General features: G+C 49.9%; 1 protein-coding gene across 3 annotated transcripts; it reads left to right on the plus strand.

Moving 5' to 3' along the window:
* The first annotated feature begins 11,688 nt into the window (after positions 1–11,688).
* SELENBP1 (selenium binding protein 1) lies at positions 11,689–20,136 on the plus strand. 3 transcript variants are annotated; one of them, XM_001172033.7, is made up of 12 exons: positions 11,689–11,797; positions 14,651–14,707; positions 14,866–14,978; positions 15,232–15,417; positions 16,102–16,222; positions 17,524–17,706; positions 17,975–18,153; positions 18,582–18,660; positions 18,744–18,865; positions 19,147–19,239; positions 19,396–19,514; positions 19,735–20,136. In XM_001172033.7, the coding sequence occupies exons 1-12, from the start codon at positions 11,794–11,796 to the stop codon at positions 19,895–19,897; spliced, it is 1,419 nt and encodes a 472-aa protein (XP_001172033.2). In that variant the 5' UTR covers positions 11,689–11,793; the 3' UTR covers positions 19,898–20,136. The 3 variants fall into 3 exon arrangements, with proteins under 3 accessions (XP_001172033.2, XP_524867.3, XP_009429557.1); XM_524867.7 differs by having other exon boundaries at positions 11,719–11,797; positions 14,442–14,707; XM_009431282.3 differs by having other exon boundaries at positions 11,742–11,797; positions 14,487–14,707.
* The last annotated feature ends 743 nt before the right edge of the window (positions 20,137–20,879 follow it).

Genomic DNA, 20,879 nt, shown 5'->3' on the forward strand with positions numbered 1-20,879 from the left:
ACTTCTACCTCTCTGATCCTGGGCCCATCATGAATTCCGGCTGAGACAGAAACGCTGCTGCAGAATGGTTGCAGGTTCAGGGCATAAACTGCATTCTGTGGCCAGCACTCCAACCTCAGAAGGTTTTGCCATAACTGAGTCTTCCCTAAGGCCAGCTGCTTCTGAGGGATGAGGTACATGGTAAGTTCCATGACTCCCATGGGTTCACAGCATGGACTCTGAGCCATAGTGTCTGGGTTCAAATATGGACCTCACTACTCACAGTTGACTTCAGGCAATTTATGAAACTTCTCTGTGACTTAGTTTCCTTATCTGTAAAATGGAGCTAATAATAGTGCCTAGATCTATGTGTTTGCTGTGAAGATGGGTTAACACTTGCAGGACTCGTCACACGCTGGGTATCATTACCCGTCTTTCACTGTACAGTGAGACCCTTTGTCAGAAGTGGTAACTCAGTGTGGGGCACTGTGATAGTGTATGAGACATCCAGGATGTCTATAGATGGTGGTGGTGGCAGTATCGGGTCAGAGAACGCAAATCCAAACCTAGAAATATGAAACTGCCTTCTAAAGAGAATGCATTTCTGCTCCCTCCATGTTGGCAGACAGTAGTGGAAACAACCCTTCCCCAGGTGGTGGACTGTTGTGGTAGCTTCTGTGTCTTCAGCAGTGGCTCCAACTGGGTCTGACTCAGAAAGAGGAGGTCCATGCTGGCAAGGCCATGTGCAGCCTCTGCTCTGGCCACCACAACCTCTTTGTTCATGGAATATCAGTGAGAAAACAATGACATCCACAGAACAGGTTCGCCTCACCCTCCATCGTCACGAGCATCCTCCAGGGAGAGGGCCTGCTGGTTGAATGGCTACACTAGACACAAATATTCTTGCATTCTGGGCTCTTTCTGTGAGGTCCATTCACAGGCCTTCTTCCCAAACCCCCTTTCACCAGCCCTTTGATTTTGTTCTATCCAAGTCTGTCCACCCAGCAAAGCATGGGCCCTGCTCATGAGTCAGGGCAGACCCTCAGGCTGCGTCTCCTCCAAGGCAACGTGGCCAATGCAATGACAGTAACTTCGAAGGCCGTCTTTCAAAACAGCTTTATTATTATTTTTTTAATAAAGAGGCATTTCTAATTATCTGCAATTTAATAAAAAGACCACTCATTTTCTTTCCTTTCTTCTTCCAGAGACAGGGTCTTGCTCTGTCACCCAGGCTGACATGCAGTGGCGCCATCAGCTCACTGTAACCTCAAACTCCTGAGCTCAAGGAATCCCATGCACCAGCCTCCCAAATAGCTAGGACTACAGGTGTGCCCCACCATGCTGGCTAATTTTTTTTTTTTTTTTTTTTTTTTTTTTTTTAGAGATGCAGTCTCTCTATGTTGCCTAGGCTGGTCTCAAACTCCTGACCTCAACTGACCCCCTGCCTTGGCATCCCAAAGCACTGGGATTACAGGAGTCAGCCACCACACCCAGCCTGAAAGTGAAAATCACAATTAGAAAATTCTATGTTTAAAAACTTACATTTTCAGCTGGGCACAGTGGCTCATGCCTATAATCCCAGCACTTTAGGAGGCCGAGGCGGGTGGATCACCTGAGGTCAGGAGTCCAAGACCAGCCTGGCCAACATGGTGAAACCCCACCTTTACTAAAAACACAAAAAATTAGCCAGGTGTGGTGGCACGAGCCTGTAATCCCAGCTACTTGGGAGGCTGATGCAGGAGAATCGCTTGAACCTGGGAGGCGGAAGTTGCAGTGAGCCAAGATCACGCCACTGCACCCCAGCCTAGGCAACAAGAGCGAAACTCAAAAAACAAAACAAAAAAACACAAAACATTAAATTTACCATCTTAACCATTTTTAAATGTATAGCTCAGTAGTGTTAAGTATTTCACACTGTTGTTCAACAGCTCTCTAGAACTTTCTCAGAAGGGCTGTATTGCTGCAACAACAACAACAACACAGCGTATGTTAGGTTCTGGGTGCTTTTCGAAGAGCTTTATGTATATCATCATGCAATTTTCAAAACACCCTATGAGGGGAATAGATATTTTATTTTCTCTCTTTTAGAGATGAGGAAACCGAGGTACAGAGAGGTTAAATTCCTTGCCCAGATTCATAAAGCTAGTAACTGGTGGAAGTGGAATTCACACACACAGTCTGGTTCTAAAATTCTCGTTGTTAATCTCTTAATAATAGACCACTTCTGGCTGATGATGGTGTATAGTGGAGAGCCAGCCACCTGTAACCCAGCCTAGAATGTTTTTCTTCTCTGTAGTCTTCATGTATAACTTCTAAAGCTCTTAGGGTGGACTGAGGGGAGAGGGTATTGGCAAGACAGGGCTAGCCAGGCGACTCCGCAGCTTCTCTCTGCTGTTGGCAGCTTCGCTCTCAGGGTTCCTTTCGGACTCAACCCAGTTCTACTTAAGGATGAGGAGCTCCTGGGCTTGGTTCCTGGGCTAGCTAGGTGGATCAGATAATCCCCAGTTCATAAGGAGGCTTGAGTCAAAGGCCACCTGGTGTCCCATCCTCTCATGTTTGGTTTCTCTTGGGACCCAGAAGCTCAGAAGAGGCTGTTTTTCAAGAGAACTGTTCTTTGCTGAAGTGGGCTGGGCTCAATCATTTGGGGTCACCCTGGGGACTCTCCTTCTGCCTCTTGCCTGCCTCATCCCATGGATCACCCCAACTCACCAAGCATCACTGGATCTGCTCGATCATAAGTCCCCAGTGGCAGAAGTGGTTGCAGCCAGAGAGCCCTTTCTTGTCCTAGACCCCAATCAAAGGACACTGCCTCTGCCCCTCAAGTTCTATGTGCTGCCATGGCACCACCAGCTGCGCTGGACCCTGGGAGCTTCTGCAGCATGGTGACCCACCCACACACCAGCCTTCCCTGCAGCAACCAGAACCCACTCCCTACTTCCTTGTGTTGGAGTCCCCGGTGGGCACACCTGGCTGCGTCCAAGACCAAGTCACATGCTTACTCCTAGCAGCAAGGAGGCCTAAGGCCTGGGAAGGTGAGTATCTGGCCTTTTGCCTCCCACCCAATATAGAAAGGGCTGAATGTGCTGGCCAGCCATCCAAGCAACAAAACACAAAAGCATTCTGTCTGAAGGGGCTGCGAACTTATGTGCATAGAGGTCCCAGGCCAGAGCCTGAAGCTACCGCCTGGCTTCAGATCCTGGGCTCTGCTACTCACTAGCTGTGTAACTTTGTATGAGTTGCTTCCTCTTTCTATGCTGTAACTTGTTTATCTGTAAATTGGACATAATGAAAATACCCACTTCATAGGGATGTTGTAAACCCTGTATAAGTAAAGGCAGAACATGCAAAGAGCTCAGAGAAGTACTTGGCACATGGAAAGCTTTTATATGAGGTGGATATGGTTCATTTCTCTTTCTTTATCCCTAAGTGCTTCGAACAGTACCATGTATTTAATAAATGATAGCTGTTGTTATTTTATTATTACAGTTTGGGTATCCCTTATCCAAACTGCTTGGGACCAGAAGTGTTCCAGATTTCAGATTTTTTTCAGATTTTGGAATACATATATATATATTAAGATATCTTGGGGATGGGACCCAAGTCTAAACGCAAATTTATTTGTGTTTCATAAACACCTTATACACATAGCCTGAAAGTAACTTTATACAATATTTTAAATAATTTGTACATGAAACAAAGTCTTGACTGTGACCCAACACGTGAGGTCAGGCATGCAATTTGCTACCTGTGGTGTCACACTGGTGCTCAAAACATTTCAGATTTTAGAGCATTTTGGATTTCAGATTTTCAGATTAAGGATGCTCAACCTGTACCTATATCTTTTTTTTCTTTCTTTTTTTTTTTTTAGACAGAGTCTCCCTCTGTCGCCCCAGGCTGAAATGCAGTGGTGCAATTTTGGCTCGCTGCAACCTCCACCTCCCAGGTTCAAGTGATTCTCCTGCCTCAGCCTCCCAAGTAGCTGGGATTGCAGGTGTGTGCCACCACGCCAGGCTAATTTTTATACTTTTAGTAGAGACAGGGTTTTGCCATGTTGGCCAGGCTGGTCTCGAACTCTTGACCTCAGGGGATCCACCTGCCTCAGCCTCCCAAAGTGCTGGGATTACAGGCGTGAGCCACCGCCTCAACCTGTACCTGTTTCTTGCCTACTTGTGCAGGTATTTCCATGGGATTGCATCCTTGAAGTGAAATTCCTAGGTAAAACAGTATGCACAGTTTAACTTTTGTGAGGTATTGACAAATTGTTTTTGTTAGTAAGGCACCAATTGACACTCTCATTAGTCCTAAATGAGTGGTCCCTTTGCCGCATAGTCTCACCAATACAAGATTTTAACCTTTAAATTTTTTGCCCATCTTATAGGCAAAAATGTTACTGTATTCTTTCACTGTTTCAATTGTTTACACATGTATTTCAAACTTAATATAAAATTTTTAAAATATGATTGATACATAATGTGAAAAATAAAAATTGCTCCCTGTAATCCAATTCTTGAGGTAACCACTGTTAGCTACATTTGGCATGATAAGGGAAGCTTTATCTCTACAAATCCTTTTCTTTAGTTTTTGTTTTTTGTTTTTTTTTTTAAGCGGAGTCTTGCTCTGTCGCCCAGGGTGGAGTGCAGTGGCACGATCTCGGCTCACTGCAACCTCCACCTCCCGGGTTCATGCCATTCTCCTGCCTCAGATTCCCAAGTAGCTGGGACTACAGGCGCCTGCCACCATGCCCAGCTAATTTTTTTTTTTTTTTTTTGTATTTTTAGTAGAGATGGGGTTTCGCTGTGTTAGCCAGGATGGTCTCGATCTCCTGACCTCGTGATCCGCCCGCCTCGGCCTCCCCAAGTCCTGGGATTACAGGAGTGAGCCACCATGCCTGGCCTACTTTTTTTTTTTTTTTGAGAGAGCGTCTCACTCTGCCACCCAGACTAGAGTGCAGTGGTGCAATCACAGCTCACTGCAGCCTCGACCTCCAGGGCTTAAACAATCTTCCCACCTCAGCACACCTTCCCCGCCCCCGAAGTAGCTAGGACTACAGGAGCCTGCCAGGTCTAAATTGTTTTAATTTTTTGTAGAGACGGTGTCTCATTATGTTGCCCAGGCTGGTCACAAACCCCTGGGCTCAAGCAATCTGCCTGCCTCAGCCTCCCAAAATACTGGCATCAATCATAAGCCAAATCCTTTTCTATGAACGTATAGATGGATGAATAAATAAATAAATATAAATTTAACTAGTTAAAACTATATAGCTTAATTTTTATGTAGTTTTAATTAAAATGAGGCTGGGCACAGTGGCTCACACCTGTAATCCCAGTACTTTGAGAGGCTGAGGCAGGCAGATCAAGACCAGCCTGGCCAACATGGCGAAACCCCATCTCTACTAAAAATACAAAAAAATTAGCCGGGCTTGGTGGTACACGCCTGTAATCTCAGCTACTTGGGAGGCTGAGGCAGAAGAATTGTTTGAACCCGGGAGGCGGAGGTTGTAGTGAGCCAGGATGGCACCACTGCACTCCAGCCTGGGTGACAGAGCGAGACTCTTGTCTCAAAAAATAAAAAATAAAATAAAATAAAATGAGATTATACTTTCTGGTTTCCCCCACCCCTCCACCGTATTTATTGATATCCTTCTGTGTTGGTATATAGAAAACTACACATTAAGGTGCTTGGTGTTTCATACTATGGATGTTCCATAATATATTTCACCATTCTGCTATTGGTTGTTTCCAACCTTTCACTATTAAGAACATTGTTGCAATGAACATCCTATATTTATATATTTATATACTTATTGATTTCCATAAGGTAGATCACTAGAAGTGGATTTCCATTTAAAATGTTGCTAGATGTTGCTAAATTTCCTTCTAAAAATGTTCCACCATTTTATAGTCTTGCCAGTAGAATACAGGAGTCGTCCTTTTCCCCACACTCCTTCTGATCCTGAATATTATCGATCTTTTTATTTTTGAAAATCATATCTTTTTGTTGCTTTAACCAGCATTTCTCTAATGGCTAATGAGACCAGGTATGTTTTCTTATGGTTATTAGCCATTTATATTGTATTTTCATATCCTTGGAATGTTTTTCTTTGTGTAATTTATCTTTTTCCAATTGATTTGTTAAAGATTACTGTATATTGGGAACAGCTATTATTTTCAGTTTAAGCCTTTTTAAACTTTGGTTTCTGAGCACCTTTTGAAAAGGTGAGAAAGGAAATCTGGGGCTCCCATATCCCACATAGCACTTTTAGCATTCCTGCACATGGACGTGACCCTGGGGAGATTGTAAAGGAAACCAGCCGGGTGGATATGATGCAAAAGAGACAGCAGATCCAGGATGGGCAGTGAAGCCCCTGCCCGGGCCTCCTCCCGATTCCATGTAGACCTGAGGCCATGTCTCCCAAAGTCTCTGGCCTCCTGTCCTTCTGGGACACTGGGAGAAGGATCCCCTACCTTCTTCTCAGGCAGCATTCAGGTGCTGAGGTGAGAAAGTGGAGGCCTGGGCTCCCCAAAGAAGGGGATTTGTTTCTGCCCGTCCTGAGCCTTAGTAGAGAAACTGTGACTCAGGGATATGACCCCAGGGACCAAAGATTCTTCCCGCCCCCAAATGGAAGGGCTTTTATTTTCCTTTGGAAATTTTATTTCAAGTATTGTAACATGTTCAAAATAGAAGCTTTATTACGGGTTTGATGGCTTAATTTGGGCCATTAACCAAGACTGATGTAATTCTTTCTTCTCAGGACTCTTAAATGAATGGGTGCTAGCCAAGTGGGCCTCGTAAAGGTGGAGATTATTGCATGAAAGCCATTTTATGGCTCTTGTCTCAGTTCTTCTGGAGCCAGGCTTGGCACAGGAGAAAGGCTGGAGAGAGGGTGTTGGTGATGGCAAGCGTCACCTGTGTCCTTGTAACCAAAGTTGCTGCTACCTCTTCCAGTCTGCATAATTGGTTTTCAAACCCACCTCATCTTTTCTTCTTGTGCATTAAATGTGTAACAAGATACATAATTTCTGTTCTAGTCAGAACCTTCTTTTTCCTTTCCTTTCCTTTTTTTTTTTTTTTTTAGGAGATGAGAGTCTTGCTATGTTGTCCTGTCTGGACTCAAACTCCTGGGCGTGAGTGATCCTCCCACCTCAGCCTCCTGAATAGCTGGGACCACAGGTAATTTTTTTTTCATAGAGACGGGGTCTCCCTATGTTGCTCAGGCTGGTCTTGAACTCCCTGGCTCAAGCAATCCTCTTGCCTCAGCCTTTCAAAGTGCTGGGATTACAGGAGTGAGCCACCATACCCAATTCAGAATTCCTATTTTAAAGAGATATATTCTGAAACATTAAAGCAATGTTTCAAAAAAAATTCAGGGTGGAGGGAGGCTACAGGCTAGGAGGCATAACTGAAACAAAATGGCTTATAATTTTTTTTTTTTTTTTTTTTTAGTTGGAGCCTCCTCTGTCGCCCAGGCTGGAGTGCAGTGGCATGATCACAGCTTGCTGCAGCTTCCACCTCCCAGGCTCAAGTGATCCTCCTCCTTAGCCTCCCGAGTAGCTGGGACTGCAGGTGCACACCACCACACCTGGCTCATTTTTGTAATTTTTGTAGAGAAAGTGTTTCACTATGTTGCCCAGGCTGGTCTTGAACTCCTGAGCTCAAGGGATCCACCTGCCTCAGCCTCCCAAAGTGCTAGAATTACAAGTGTGAGCCACCTCACTGTTTATTCTTCCTTCTCTTTAAGCAATAGAGGTAAGGAGTCAAGACGATAACATTTGCTTTTTAAACACCTTCTGTCCCCAACCTTAGCATCTCCCTGGATATGATTAGGCCCCCAGCCACTCTTCAGTGCTGCCCACTGGGACACAGGCTTCTGATAAAACTGAGTGGCGCTGCAGTACTAGGAGCTTAAAGGGTTACCACTCCAGAGACATTCACTGTAGCCAGGAGGTGAGAAGAGGCCATCTGGTAGTAACGCAAAGAAATAAACTGCTATTGGTGAAGTTTCAAGCATCAATGGCAGGCCAAAGGGAGGATATTCCTGAGTGGATTGGCAGTGAGGAGAAAGTCCTCCAAGTGGTTCTCAAATCATGCTTTTTATAGACAGCCCTGGCAGAGGGCATTAAAAAAAAATTATTTCAGCCGGGCGCGGTGGCTCACGCCTGTAATCCCAGCACTTTGGGAGGCCGAGGCAGGCAGATCACAAGGTCAGGAGATAGAGACCATCCTGGCTAACACGGTGAAACCCCGTCTCTACTAAAAATATGAAAAATTAGCCAGGCGTGGTGGCGGGTGCCTGTAGTCCCAGCTACTCAAGAGGCTGAGGCAGGAGAATGGCGTGAACCTAGGACATGGAACATGCAGTGAGCCAAGATCTTGCCACTGCACTCCAGCCTGGGTGACAGAGTGACGCTCCGTCTCAAAAAAAAAATATTTCTCTTCTCTGAGCCATGTTATTACCCTGAGCAGCAGGCTTTGAACTCACTGTCATTCAGAAACAGTGCATTAAGTGTGGGCAACGGAGTGAATTGGGAAAACTCTGTTTCCTGAATGTAAGATGAAAAAAAAGGCATTTACAGGCCAGACACGGTGGCTCACACCTGTAATCCCAGCACTTTGGGAGGCCAAGGCGGGCAGATCACAAGGTCAGGAGTTTGAGACCAGCCTGGCCATATGGTGAAACCCCATCTCTATTAAAAAGTACAAAAATTAGCTGGGCGTGGTAGCATGCGCCTGTAGTCCCAGCTACTCAGGAGGCTGAGGCAGGAGAATCACTGGAACCTGGGAGGCGGAGGTTGCAGTGAACAGAGATCACGCCACTGCACTCCAGCCTGGCGACAGAGGGAGACTCTGTCTCAAAAAAAAAAAAGAAAAGAAAGAAAAAGAAAAAGGCATTTAACCTCTCCAGCTGTGCCATGGACGGAACCTGATCTAATTGTTAGTGTGTAGGGCCCGGCATGGCGCCCGTCACCTCTAGTAGCAGGTTCTCAGTAAACGCTACTCCCTTCACATCTCCTACACACCCCTGAGGGTATGGAGTTGGTCTGTTAATATAAGGAGAAATGAGCAGAACAGGGCTCTGAAACTCTACTTAGCTGGTGAAAACTCCAACCTCTCCAGCCAGCCCTGCCTCAGACCTCCATAGGCTGCTACCTTTATGCCTTACAGGCATTTTGCGCACGTTTGTGCTTTTTGGTTTGTTTGTTTTAGTTCTTTTATACTGTTTGTTTGCATATAATTCTGTACCCATACATACCAAGCAACCCCACCTAATGCTGCATCACCCCTACATTACCCTACTCCTTCATAGCACTTATCTGAAGTGATTTTATTTATTTGTGTATTTGCATGATTATCAGTCATCTCCCCTAAAAAGTCATCTCCATGAAGGTAGCAACTTTGCCCTGTTCACCACTTTGTCTACCATATCTGGCTCAAAAGAGGTGCTCCAGAGGGAAGGATAGGCAGCTGGTTGGGAGAGCTGTAGCTCAAAAGGGACCGGGGCCAGTCCTTCTCCCCAGCATGGGCCCTCACTGTGGCCCTCACCTGCACTGCATGTGACCTTCCATCCTTCCTTTCATCTTCCTTATAGTTTTTCTTTTAATATATTTATTTGAGCTTTTAGTTACAAAAGCAGTACTTATTATTTTTTTAAAAATCCAAAATTAACTTTGGGAGACCAAGGCAGATCACTTGAGCCCAAGAGTCTGAGACCAGCCTGGGCAACATAGTGAGACCCCCCATCTCTACAAAAAAAATTTAAAAATTATCCAGGTCAGCCAGGCACGGTGTCTCAGGCCTGTAATCCCAGCACTTTGGGAGGCGGAGGTGGGTGGATCACTTCAGGTCAGGAGTTCGAGACCAGCCTGTCCAACATGGTGAAACCCCGTCTCTACTAAAAATACAAAAATGAGCCAGGTATGGTTGTGGGCACCTGTAGTCCCAGCTACTCAGGAGGCTGAGGCAGGAGAATCGCCCCTCTACCTTTACTGCCTCCCTCTGTAGCCCAGATTAGGATAACTTCCCCAACCACCTGCTGGCTGTAGAGCAAGAGTTCAGGGAGAAAACCACAGGCAGAGGTGAGGGGTGCCATGGAGTTGCTGCAGAGACCAGCCAGGTCAGAGCTCAGGAGCATAAAAGAGGTAGTCAATGACAGACCACAACAAACAAAATAGCCTTTTTTTTTTTAAGTTAATGACTCAATAATTTTTGATGAGAAGGTGGGGATAAAGTTTCTTTCTCTTTCAGATCTTGGGTGGTGGACTACCCCAAGCCAAGAAGCTGGAGAATAGAGAGGCAGGAGATGGAGACCTCAGGAGGAGGAAGAGGGGAGGGCCAGAGGGAAGGGTGAAGGCAGGGTGAGTGGAGGTAGTCAGGACAGGAGGAAGCTGGCAAAGACAAGAAAGCAGCCTTCGGGGCCTTCCCCGTGGGGCAGCTGCACACACAAGACTCTCTTTGATGCCTGGCAGGCTGATGGCACAATGGTGAGGATAATAGATGCAGGATGGAGCCAAGAGGGGTTGAGTGGCGCTGGGGATAAGAGAAGACCCTTGCCCCGGGCAGCCACAGGGAGTCTTCCTTGATGGGCACATGATCCCTCACTGATGGGAGCCAGGAAGACAGACACCCAATGCACCAAGGCCCAATTTTGCTCCCCTTCCCCCACTCTGGTTTGGAAACCCTGTATTCTACTTGCAATCTCAAGCCCAGACTTTATTCTTTTTCCTAGCCAATAAAAACTTCACCCCAGAGCTTTTATCCAAAGAGTATGAATATCTGGAATAAGAGGGCAATCTTAGGGAAGAAGTGACCCTGGCTGATGGGCCCACAGTCCCGGGTGCCCCTAAATGCTAAGAGACAGGTCCAAATACAAAGATGAGCATTTGGAGACACAGGAACACATACGTGCGCAGGCTTACACAAGCACATACACAGCCACATAGCCACATACTACACATACACAAGCACTTATGCACATGTCCACACAGGCGTAGATACTCTAGCAAGCACATACTCACAGAAGCGCACACACACACACACACACACACACAGGCGTAGATACTCTGGTAGGCACATACAGAGGCACGCACACACACACACGCACAAATACACACAAGCACACTCACAGGCACATTCACACAGGTGGAAATTCACACACAGGCACAGATACACACTCATGCAGGCACGTGCACGAGCAACACGCAGGTATACAGGAACACACACATGCCCAGACACACAAATCCACACACACCCAGGCACCCACTAAAGAGCACGAGCTGGTCAGGGGCAGCGGCTCACACCTGTAATCCCAGCACTTTGGGAGGCCGACACGGGTGGATCACCTGAGGTCAGGAGTTTGAGACCAGCCTGGCCAACATGGTGAAATCCCTTCTCTACTAAAAATACAAAATTGCCAGGCATGGTGGCGGGTGCCTGTAATCCCAGCTACTCGGGAGGATGAGGCAGGAGAATCACTTGAACCCAGGAGGCAGAGGTTGCAGTGAGCCGAGATCGCACCACTGCACTCCAGCCTGGGCAAGAGTGAGACCCTGTCTCTAAATAAATAAATAAATAAAGTACAGGCTCCCACACATACACGCACACCCCATAATTCAAACACCAGTTGCCCTAGGCCACTTGAGAGTATCCTGGCCAGCTGCCCTGAGTAGTTTACTCTGGGCTACAGCCCGGGCCCTCCTCCTTCTCTGCCCCACCCCCAGCTGGTTGTATAAATTCCCTCCCTTCGCTCCTTCCCCGGAACAGCGGCCTCTGACACCAGCACAGCAAACCCGCTGGGATCAAAGTGTACCAGTCGGCAGCATGGGTAAGGAGAGGGGTTTCCAATCACCCATTGCCTGCTCTGTCTGCCCCTAATTTGGAAGGCCCTCCTCCAGAAAATGCTAGAAAACCTGAGTGGGGAGCTGGGGAGGGAGTAGTGGACTCTGCTTCATTGTCCCCAGTCTGCACACCCCCTCCCCCACCACCCCACTGCATTTCCCAGCTCAGCCAAACTTTCTGAGGAAGACGGGCAGAGGCACTGCTGGGAGATGGGATCCTGGGCCCTGACTTGGCTCCATCCAGCAGAGGCTGGGGCCAGGGTGCCTTTCTGCAGCTGGGAAAATCAGATGGGCGCTCTTAGAAAACACCACTAGGTCCCTGGCCCTCACATAGGAGAGAGGTGATCCTGATTTCAGCCCTGGGCCAACTTTGTACTCCAGCGAGGTAGGGAGTCCAAAGCCTTTCTGTGCCCAGGTCACTCTCTAGCTACTCCACACAGCAAAGCTCTCTGGGAGGGAAATCAGAGACCCCCACACTCTTTCACTGGGGACCTGTTTCAATGCCTCCCCCACCCCTAAATCCCCCTTGGCCCTGCTATTCCTCCATCCGTAGGCTTCTGGGTGACAGGCTAAGAAGGAACTGAGGTTTGGTTGGGAGGTCCTTCCCCGCCTGGGGCTGGCTCTTGAGCTGGCAGAATGCCCAGCAGCCAGCCTGACATGGAAAACCCACTTGAGCTTTCCATGAGTCCATCCCAAACCCAAAGCTGCTCCGAGACCTTGCTTGAGATGTTTCAGATGGGGGTATTCCCCAGAAAGAGGAATGATGCTCCCTGGGGCTGCAGTGGCATGCCAGGCCTGACCCTAAGAAATGCTGGGGCTGGGGTTGCTGGGGTGTGGGGTGGGCCGAGGCTGCAGAGCGGGCAGCTCCATCTCTGCACTTTTACTTCCCTCTCAGCTTCTCCCTAGCTTTGTAGTTTTTGTATCTCTGTCTTGATGTCTTGGAGTTTTTAAATCTCCTTTCCCTTCTGTATCCAGCAACCTCCTTCCCCACCCACAGTCATCTGGTGCCAAGCCCCGACTTAGCAAGACTGTGTAACAGAACCAGTCTCCTTAACTCCTGTGAACTGGACCTCTCTCTCTCTCCCTGCCCCACCTCCAGCCCTCTCGCTGGGCATCGAGCACTCCCTGGCATTCTCCTCTCCTCTGGCACAGCCCTTCCCATATTTACACAGTAATTCATTATTATTTTTTTTTTTTTAGTCAGAATTTCACTCTTGTTGCCCAGGCTGGAGTGACTGCAGTGGCGTGATTTCGGCTTACTGCAGCCTCTACCTCCCAGGTTCAAGTGATTCTCCTGCCTCAGCCTCCCAAGTAGCTGGGATTACAGGTGTATGCCTGTATTTTTTAATACAGGCTAATTTTTAATACAGGGTAATTTTTGTATTTTTAATAGAGACAGGGTATTGCCATGTTGGTGAGGCTGGTCTCAAACTCCTGACCTTAGGTGATCTTTCCGCCTCAGCCTCCCAAAGTGCTGGGATTACAGGCATGAGCCACCGCACCCGGCCTAATTCATTTTTATGAAAGGCCTTTGGAATACATTGTCTTATTTGTCCTCCATATCTACCTAGCGAAGTAGGTAGAATATCATTATTGCCCACTTTTCGTAAATGAAGAGGAGAAAATGGAGAAACGGGGCATCAAACCTGGGACTTGAAACCAGGTTTCCAGACTCTGAACGCTGTCGCTGCCTCTCAGCTTCCTAAGTCTCTTGGCTGCTGCGAGTGGGAGTCCCAGGCCCCAGTGGAGGCCCCACTCTGCCTACTCCTGGCTCCCCACTTGCGGCCCAGCTGTGAAGGCAGAGGCTGGACTGGCCACAGGACAAGGCAGGAGACAGGGCCCAGGCCTGTGGACTCCACTCCAGGGTTTCTTTCAGCCTGCCGCCCCCTCTGGGTATTCTTTAACCCCTGCTCCCCAGCAGGCCCCAAACTCTGATGCTGGGGTGCTGGTAGCTGTGATGTCCCAGCCCTACTGCACATCTGCTGACTTACATCCTGGAGATTAGCATGGCCCCTCTTGCCAGACTTCAGAGATAGGGAGGGTTGCTCCCTACCTCTCTGGTGGGCAGGCCTCTGGGCTCTCCAGAGTTGGGCCAAACACCTTACTTTACAGATAAAGGAAGTGGGGCACACCCAGGGGTAGAAACCAGCCTGAGGACTTCCAGTTGGTATTAGCCCCAGACCCTCGGTTATGTAATCCAGCCCTTGGCTAGCAGCCTGGGATCAGGACCCAGGGGAGAGAAAAGCAGGAAGTGGCCTCCCCCTGATATAGAAACATCTTGGTGAAGGGAGCTGAGCAGGCGCCACCCCACTCCCTGAGAGCAGCTCCTCAAGAACAGCCAAGGGTGCCTGGGCTTCGACCAGACAAACACAGAGCTGCACACCTACTGCATCCTCGTGTTTACTTCTCGTAAAAGCCCACTGTGAAATTCTTACCATCTCCATTTTACAGAGGATGCAGAAATTGAGGTCGAGGAGCTTCAGTACTTTGCCCAAGCTCCCCTGGCTAGTCAGTGGTGGGCTGGGGTTGGGCCCCGAGTCCGTGTCATATTCACTACACCACACGACCCCGGCTGCATCAGCCCTCCTCCCACCCTCCCGGGGCCTTGCTGGACTGTCTGTCCACCTTCAGGTCATGTGTCTCCAGCTCTTCCCAGCACAACCTCACCCTCCTCAGGGCTCTGAGGGGGCGGAGAGGACAGGCCAGAGCGATGAGGCTGGAGTGGGGACCTAGGCCAGCCGCACTGCCGTGGCCCGCTGGGATGTGTGCTGCAGGACGTGCGGAGGGAGCCTTCACCCTCCAGAGCGTGGCCCAGCCAATGCGCCCCATTGCTTCCACAGCTACGAAATGTGGGAACTGTGGACCCGGCTACTCCACCCCTCTGGAGGCCATGAAAGGTAATTGCCCATGGTCTGAGAGCCAGCGCCCTACTACTGATTCCACAGCTGGGGGTGGAGGGACTTCAGACCTAGCCCCCACCCTCTGGCACACCCAGCACTTCCCCTACCTTTCCTTCCCACCCTGCCGTCCCTGCTGCCTGCTTTCTACCCTGCAGGACCCAGGGAAGAGATCGTCTACCTGCCCTGCATTTACCGAAACACAGGCACTGAGGCCCCAGATTATCTGGCCACTGTGGATGTTGACCCCAAGTCTCCCCAGTATTGCCAGGTTAGGCGGGGCTTGGGCGCCAGCTACTTTGAGACCGTAGCTGCCCTCATCCCTGGCCCTGGGCCCCCCCTTCCCAGCTCCATCCTTCTTGGCCCTCCCTGGGGATGCTTGTGCACGCTCAACCTGGGACAAGGGGAGTGCTGAAATCCAGCTTGTGCCGTGCTTCCAAACCAAAATGCATCCACGGGGGCGCCTCTTCCAAAAGTGGACAGAGGCGTGGCCTGGGAGAGCACCACCTCTCCCTGCATCCTAGGTCATCCACCGGCTGCCCATGCCCAACCTGAAGGACGAGCTGCATCACTCAGGATGGAACACCTGCAGCAGCTGCTTCGGTGATAGCACCAAGTCGCGCACCAAGCTGGTGCTGCCCAGTCTCATCTCCTCTCGTATCTATGTGGTGGACGTGGGCTCTGAGCCCCGGGCCCCAAAGCTGCACAAGGCATGTCCTCTGCCCTTGCCAGCTCAGTAGACCATAAGACACCTGCCACCCCAGGCAGTCTACGGGCAGGAAGCCAGACCTAAACCAGCAGCCTCCAGCTCTTACGCAGCAACTGGCTCGGCAGCAGGGAGGGAGGTTGGACCTCAGAGCAGAGTCTACCCAGGCATTCTGGGTCATCACGCTCCAGCACGGTGACCAGGGCATGGGAGAAGAGGGACAAGGCTTCTTGTTTTACTCTGAGAGAGGGAGGGAGCCATTTATTCCCCCATGCAGTTAGGAGCTCAGGGTTCTCTTAAAAATTCCGGTCTCTCCCAACACTTTGTTTAGTGCACTTTTGGTGCCAGACATTTACTGTGTTGTCTACTGGTAATACAGAGTTGACACTGGTGTAGGCCAGCCCGGGAGGAGCTTATGGTTTCACAGGGCTGCGTGTGCCTTCAGGACACATGGGGAAAGGTCAGCGCTTTCTGCCTGGGGAGTTATTAGCAATCTCTCTGACTTTCCCTTGCTGCTCTGTAGAAGTTACCAGACTGAATCTTTGTCATATTCCCACAGGGAGAGTTGTGTCCATGTTTTGAAGGAAAAGATGACAGAGTCAGCAGATAGAAGTAGGGGAAGTATGGAGGTTAAGAGCAGGGACTCCCAGTCCTGTATGATTCTGACACCATTCCCCACCCCTTCCAGGTCATTGAGCCCGAGGACATCCATGCCAAGTGCGAACTGGCCTTTCTCCACACCAGCCACTGCCTGGCCAGCGGGGAAGTGATGATCAGCTCCCTGGGAGACGTCAAGGGCAATGGCAAAGGTACCTGCCAGCACTGTGTACTCATGAAAACTTCCACAGCTGTGAAATGTGGGAAGCATTTTTCTGTGGGAGGAGCAGAATGGAAGGGGAGGGTTGGAATGACTTCCCAAGGAGAACCAGTGAGCTGGATCCCAGCCAGTATTTTAAATGTTAGCAAGTAACTTCAGTTTTGAATATTTCTATTAAGATGAGTCTTCACTGACGAATTCAGTTCAAAGTTATAGTCAAAACAGGCCAGGTGTTGTGCCTCACACCTCTAATCCCAGCACTTCAAGAGGCCGAGGCCAGCGGATCGCTTGAGCTCAGGAGTTCCAAACCAGCCTGGCCAACATGGTGAAACCCCATCTCTGTGTTGTCTGCTGATAATACAGAGTTGGCACTGGCAACTCTGCACTAAAAATACACAAATTAGCTGGGTGTGGTGGTACAGGCCTATAACCCCCACTTCTCAAGAGGCTGAGGTAGGAGGATCACCCGAGCCCAGGGAGGTCAAGGCTGCAATGAGCTGTGATAGAACCACAGCACTTCAGCTTGGGCGTCAGAGTGAGACCCTATCTCAAAAAAATGTAGTGAGCAGAATGGAGCTTAGACTCTGGGAGGAATCCCACTCCAAAAGTGGGAGGCTGGACAAGAGAAATACCAGGTGCTGAGTCCCAGAAGATCTCGTGGGAGAAACATTTCTGCTGTGGTCTGAGAGAGAGATGAAGTAGACAGGAGACAGGGGCACTGGTGTAAAGGCCCCCCTGCCACCTGGCCAAATTTGAATACCTGGATGAGACCCTTTGGATGCCTGAATTTTTTATTTACTTTTTCTTTTCTTTTTTCTTTTTCTTTTCTTTTTTTTTTTTTTTTTTTTTTTTTGAGATGGGAGTCTCGCTCTGTTGCCCAGGCTAGAGTGCAGTGGCGCGATCTCAGCTCACTCCAACCTCCGCCTCACTGGTTCAAGAGATTCTCCTGCCTCAGCCTCCCGAGTAGCTGGGATTACAGGCATGTGACACCATGCCTGGGTAATTTTTTATATTTTTAATAGAGACAGAGTTTCACCATGTTGGCCAGGCTGATCCTGAACTCCTGACCTCAAGTGATCCGCCCGCCTCAGCCTCTCAAAGGGCTGGGATTACTGGCATGAGCCACTCTGCCCCCAGCCCTGGATGCCTGAATTTAAGGAACTGGCAAATCCAGCAGTGGAGGTAGAGGCAATGGGCTTACAGCCTCTTAGACATGCCTCGGGGAGAGGGCTGGAGGGTGGGGTTAGTGTCTCTACTGCTTCTACCTGCCACCCTGCTTCCTTCCCTGTTCAGGGGGTTTTGTGCTGCTGGATGGGGAGACGTTCGAGGTGAAGGGGACGTGGGAGAGACCTGGGGGTGCTGCACCGTCGGGCTATGACTTCTGGTACCAGCCTCGACACAATGTCATGATCAGCACTGAGTGGGCAGCTCCCAATGTCTTACGAGATGGCTTCAACCCCGCTGATGTGGAGGCTGGTGAGAATCCCCCCATGGGCCAGCAGGAGCCTTGGGCCTACATCCCCTTGCTTTCTGCTCCAAATCTCCCACCCCCGCACTTCCCTCCTGTGGCCCCAGAATCTAAGAGAGATGGCATAGGATGTACCGCATGCTCAGATTGCTCAAGCGTCCTCCTGATCCCTCCAATCCATTTTTTAACCTTCTGCCCTGATTGGTGGCCCAGTCTTTGCCCATGCCTTCCAACCTCTGATGCTGAGCCTATCCTCCGGCCCCACTCCCACCCCAGGACTGTACGGGAGCCACTTATATGTATGGGACTGGCAGCACCATGAGATTGTGCAGACCCTGTCTCTAAAAGATGGGCTTATTCCCTTGGAGATCCGCTTCCTGCACAACCCAGACGCTGCCCAAGGCTTTGTGGGCTGCGCACTCAGCTCCACCATCCAGCGCTTCTACAAGAACGAGGTGACATACGCCCTCTGGCCCTCCCCTCCCAGTAGTCTTGTCAGCAGCTCTACCTAAGCAGGCTTCTGTAACGGTGCTCCCAGGCATCTCCAGGAACGAAAAAAATGAGGCTGCATGCCCTGTCTCTCTTCTCTCAGTGCTAGGGCAACTTCTGCCTGAACCCTAACTGGCCGTATTTATTCATTCATTCAAAAACTACTTAGTGAATGTCTGTGCTAGGCACTGTGCTATGTTCTGGGAATGCAGTGGTGAAGCAGACACAACCCCTGCCTCAAGGGGCTTGCATGGAGTTAGATCCTGCTGGCAAGAAGGCCAGGCATCTATTCTCTCCCTCCCAGGTCTGGGCAACCCAGATCTAACCCCTAGTCCCCAATTCTGATAGGCTCACCTCTCTGCCAGCTAACCTCACCCTCCACCCCTCAATGTAGGGAGGTACATGGTCAGTGGAGAAGGTGATCCAGGTGCCCCCCAAGAAAGTGAAGGGCTGGCTGCTGCCCGAAATGCCAGGTGAGTGCCTAGGGCATAGGAAAGTTGATTCTTGGCCTGGGAAACAAGAGTCCTTAAAGGCTCTACTCGCCCCCTGCCCACAGGCCTGATCACCGACATCCTACTCTCCCTGGACGACCGCTTCCTCTACTTCAGCAACTGGCTGCATGGGGACCTGAGGCAGTATGACATCTCTGACCCACAGAGACCCCGCCTCACAGGACAGGTGGAGACCCTGGCAGGAGGAGCAGAAGGGAAGGAAGGAAGGAGAAGAGAAGCTGGGGATGGGGTGGATGATCTGAAGCAGCTGCAGGATGTTGAGGGAGGTGCAGGAAAAGCAGACATGTGTGCTGTGGGACAGCACAGTCCCAGGACTGTCCAGGCCAGGGATGGGCATGCAGAGCATGTCTGAAAGGAGAGAGGGGTTCCAGCCAGGCAAGCTGCTCTTCCTGCAATGTTTGCGCCTCCCACTATGGTCCTCCTTATACTCTGCACCTCCCCATCTAGCTCTTCCTCGGAGGCAGCATTGTTAAGGGAGGCCCTGTGCAAGTGCTGGAGGACCAGGAACTAAAGTCCCAGCCAGAGCCCCTAGTGGTCAAGGTAAGAGCCTCTCCCCCTACTTGCTGGACCCCTCAGACCCATGCTTGAGGAATATGTGGGGGAGCAGCTGAGCATACTCTTGGGGTTGGGGTGGTGCCTGGGGTGGTGCCTAGGATCTGTGTGTTACCCTGGGCTCTGACCCCTGGTTTTCCCAAGGGAAAACGGGTGGCTGGAGGCCCTCAGATGATCCAGCTCAGCCTGGATGGGAAGCGCCTCTATATCACCACGTCACTGTACAGTGCCTGGGACAAGCAGTTTTACCCTGATCTCATCAGGTGAGAAGCAGACACATGGGCTCTCCTCCCCAGCCCTCCTCTTCCAGAGGGGTCATTTGGCTTTCTGAAGACTCCTCAAGGAGACCCCTGTACCCCACCACACAGATGGCCCATTGAGACCCTGGTCATTCCTCCTTCCTCAGGAGCTTTCCCCTAAAATCTTAGGGGAAGGGGGCAGCCACCTCTGACCTCTCCCTTACCCCGTTCCCTTTTCCACCAGGGAAGGCTCTGTGATGCTGCAGGTTGATGTAGACACAGTAAAAGGAGGGCTGAAGTTGAACCCCAACTTCCTGGTGGACTTCGGGAAGGAGCCCCTTGGCCCAGCCCTTGCCCATGAGCTCCGCTACCCTGGGGGCGATTGTAGCTCTGACATCTGGATTTGAACTCCACCCTCATCACCCACACTCCCTATTTTGGGCCCTCACTTCCTTGGGGACCTGGCTTCATTCTGCTCTCTCTTGGCACCCGACCCTTGGCAGCATGTACCACACAGCCAAGCTGAGACTGTGGCAATGTGTTGAGTCATATACCTTTACTCACCACTGTTGCTTGTTGCTCACTGTGCTGCTTTTCCATGAGCTCTTGGAGGCACCAAGAAATAAACTGGCAACCCTGTCCTTCAGATGGCCTTGTCTTTGGGGGCCCAGGGCCTGTGTCTCTTCTTCTGCCTACCCTTTGTATCTTGCACAAGAAAGGGCTAAAGAGGCCTCCGGGAGGGGGGTTATGGTAACTAGTTCACACCAGTGATTCCAACATGATGCTAATAATGCCCAAATCTCACTTTTATGGCCAGACAAAATCTGAAAATTTTGGGGGTGATCGTCACAAGGAGACCTGGGGGTAGAGAATGTAAATCGGTGTTTCTAAAGTTTTGTTTTTTTTTTTAACCCATGCTTTCTTTTAATGAACCTAAAAATCTCACCCATCACTCTCAGGAGAATGTAACATGCTCCCTCACACACAGGAGACCCCAGGATCCCTGTTGTGTATAGTGTAATATATTTCCACTGATGGCAAGACGACTGGGAGAATGCAGCTGTTGGGAGGTTTATCAGGCTGCTCTTGCATTGCTATAAATACCTGAGACTGGGTAATTTATAAAGAAAAGAGGTTTAATTGGCTCATGGTTCTGCAGGCTCTACAGGAAGCATGACACTGGCATCTGCCCGGCTTCTCAGGAGGCCTCAGGAAACTTACAATCATGGCAGACGGTGAAGGAGGAGCACAAACATCACATGGCCAGAGTAGGAGCAAGAGAGAGAGAGCAAGGGGGGAGGTGCCACACACTTTTAAACAACCAGATCTCAGGAGAACTCACTCACGATCTCAAGGATAGTACCAAGGGGGGTGGTGCTAAACCAGTCA

The sequence above is a fragment of the Pan troglodytes genome, chromosome 1 (genome assembly GCF_028858775.2).
Source record: "Pan troglodytes isolate AG18354 chromosome 1, NHGRI_mPanTro3-v2.0_pri, whole genome shotgun sequence".
In the NCBI taxonomy this organism is placed as follows: Eukaryota; Metazoa; Chordata; class Mammalia; order Primates; family Hominidae; genus Pan; species Pan troglodytes.